Source organism: Penaeus chinensis, chromosome 28 (genome assembly GCF_019202785.1).
Source record: "Penaeus chinensis breed Huanghai No. 1 chromosome 28, ASM1920278v2, whole genome shotgun sequence".
Taxonomy (NCBI): domain Eukaryota; kingdom Metazoa; phylum Arthropoda; class Malacostraca; order Decapoda; family Penaeidae; genus Penaeus; species Penaeus chinensis.
In genome coordinates, this window is record NC_061846.1 from 1982002 (window position 1) to 1984501 (window position 2500).

The following is a 2500-nucleotide window of genomic DNA, read 5'->3' on the forward strand; positions in this document are numbered from 1 at the left end:
GTATTATCATTATCATTTTCATCATTTTCTTTATAATTTTCATCTTCATCGTTGCTCTCATTATCATCCTCACTATTGCCAATCTATATAATTTTTGTTGGCACTCTTTACCCCACAATTGCAGGTGTCAAATCAATACAAACCACTCTACCACTCACTAGCTTTCCAGAGGGGCAAAGCAGTTCGCCTCTGCATATCATCTGAATATAATAATAATACAACTACGATATGTTCAATCTACAGCATAATGGATGAAGAGTCCTATAGAATTCATCGGTCTCCAGAGTGCATGTATTGTCAAGAGTTTCTCTTGTTTAAAAGACAAAAAAATATTGTGTTTTTGTCTCTAGTGATATTCACGCCTCTCCTTATAAAGATGATTATCATTATTATTATTATTATCATCATCGTTATTATTATTATGGTGACAAACCCTCATGGTCTCCGCTGCACCACGGCGGCCAATTATTATTATCATTATTATTATTACTATTAATTGGCCGCCGTGGTGAGGCGGTAACGCGCGTGTCAGAGGACCTCGAGGGTCTGTCACCAGCGCGCGAGTTCGAATCCTTTCCCAATGAGTTCGTGATGTAACAGATTCATCATAATGATAACAATAACAACCAGCACCAACAATAACAACTATATAAACCAATGATTGATTATAAAAAAAAAAAAAAAAATGCTCTTACCTACGTGACCAATGGATGGGCTCGAAAAACAAAATCTCCGTTACTCTCCCATCGGTTAATCATAGAAACAATAATAAAACATGAACGCCGGGGGGGGGGGGGGGGGGGGGGCACAGTGTGGGACAAAGGCAAAAGTAGGTTTTGTTTTGTTTTGACAAAATACGTAATGTGAATTTTATCACCAGTTAGATGATTTTACATGGAAAATAATTTTGAAAAATAAAAATTAATTTGACAATATAAGCGTTAATCTTACATTATGAATCTTGATTTTGCAATAGGAATCTTGATTTTAAAGTAAAAACCTTAATCTAACGTTATAAATCTTGAGCTTAAAACAGGAATCTCGATTTTACATAATGGATCTTAACTTTACAATATGAAACTTAATCTTATATAATGAATCTTAAAAATACGTTATAAATCTTAGTTTTACAATTAAATCTTAATATTACAACTTGAATTGTGATTTACTATATGAATCTTACTTTTACAATATGAATTTTATCAACATTTCGAAAACAGAAGTAAGATTTTCTCTTGGTGAGCAGAGAACGCTTCACAGCCAAAAGGAAACACTGAAAATATCTCGACACAATAACGCAACGGATTAAAACGGTACTGAGCATATATATGGTTATTCTTTCATTTTATTTATGTATTTATTATATTTGTTTATTATTGCTACTATTATTATTATTATTTGAGAATATGAAAAAAAAAGGTTATTCAGCTTTTTATTATTTCTAATCATTATTATTTCACTTATGTATTTATCTATTTATTTTGCTCCTGAAAAAAAAAATGGATCTTACGGGGTATATGGAAAAAATACTAATCAACAACAACAAATATTTGTTTCATGATCTTTTAATTTCACTTTTCATCAGTATCACTAACTCATTTCTCACTCTTTACCTCATAAGCCTTTTAATTTACATATCTAAACCATCTTTATACATTTTTTTTGTTTTGTTTTCCGTCGACAACTCCTTGATATGTGATGTTAAAAGCATCTCTAGCCAGACCAGTCAGCTAGATATTCTGCCGAGTCATCATAACGGGAAAACATTGTCATAAAACATTGTATAGTCCTGCCTTTTGGACCGTAAAGGTTTTTTCACCTCGGAAACTTGTTGATGTTCAATAGGGATGGTGATGATGATGATGATGGTAATGGTAATGGTAATGGTAATGGTGATGGTGATGGTGATGGTAATGGTGATGGTAATGGTAATGGTGATGGTGATGGTGATGGTAATGGTGATGGTAATGGTGATGGTGATGGTAATGGTGATGGTGATGGTAATGGTAATGGTGATGGTGATGATGGTGGTGGTGGTGATGATGATCATAATGATGAGGATTGCAGCGATGCTGTGCGCGCGCGCGCGTTTTTTTTTTTTTTACAAGTGTGTGTCCGTGTGCGTGTGCGTGTGCGTGCTGTACTTCACCTCTCCCCTCCAACCACCACTGATCATTCCATTCCCATCCCTCCGTCCCTCCTCCATGCCTGTTACTGTTTTCAACACGACCCGCGTTGGGGAACAAACAGCTAACGGGTTACCTGATCGCTTAACGGAAGCTCGACTCGCCATAAATTACTTGTGAACTCCACCGGTCCAGATGTTTTTTATTATCTTTATCTTTATTATTTTTTTTTTTTTAGAGAAAGGATAGGTAGGTTATAATAGATGGAAGCATGGAACACGAAAATGTCTATATACTACAACAATAAAAAAAAATATATATACATACCGGTAAACTGCTCGAATGCTGCATCATCGTGGTTTCCGAAGCACTAT

At 34.9% G+C, this 2500-nt stretch overlaps 1 protein-coding gene across 1 annotated transcript in view; it reads right to left on the reverse strand.

Moving 5' to 3' along the window:
- Positions 1-2500, reverse strand: part of LOC125039844 (alpha-(1,3)-fucosyltransferase C-like) — an 11548-nt gene that overhangs the window by 8941 nt on the left and 107 nt on the right. Inside the window, exon 1 of the mRNA XM_047634153.1 lies at positions 2454-2500. This exon is cut by the window's right edge and continues 107 nt beyond it. Within this exon, the coding sequence (XP_047490109.1) occupies positions 2454-2480 (27 nt within the window). The 5' untranslated portion in view covers positions 2481-2500. The remainder of the gene's footprint in view (positions 1-2453) is intronic.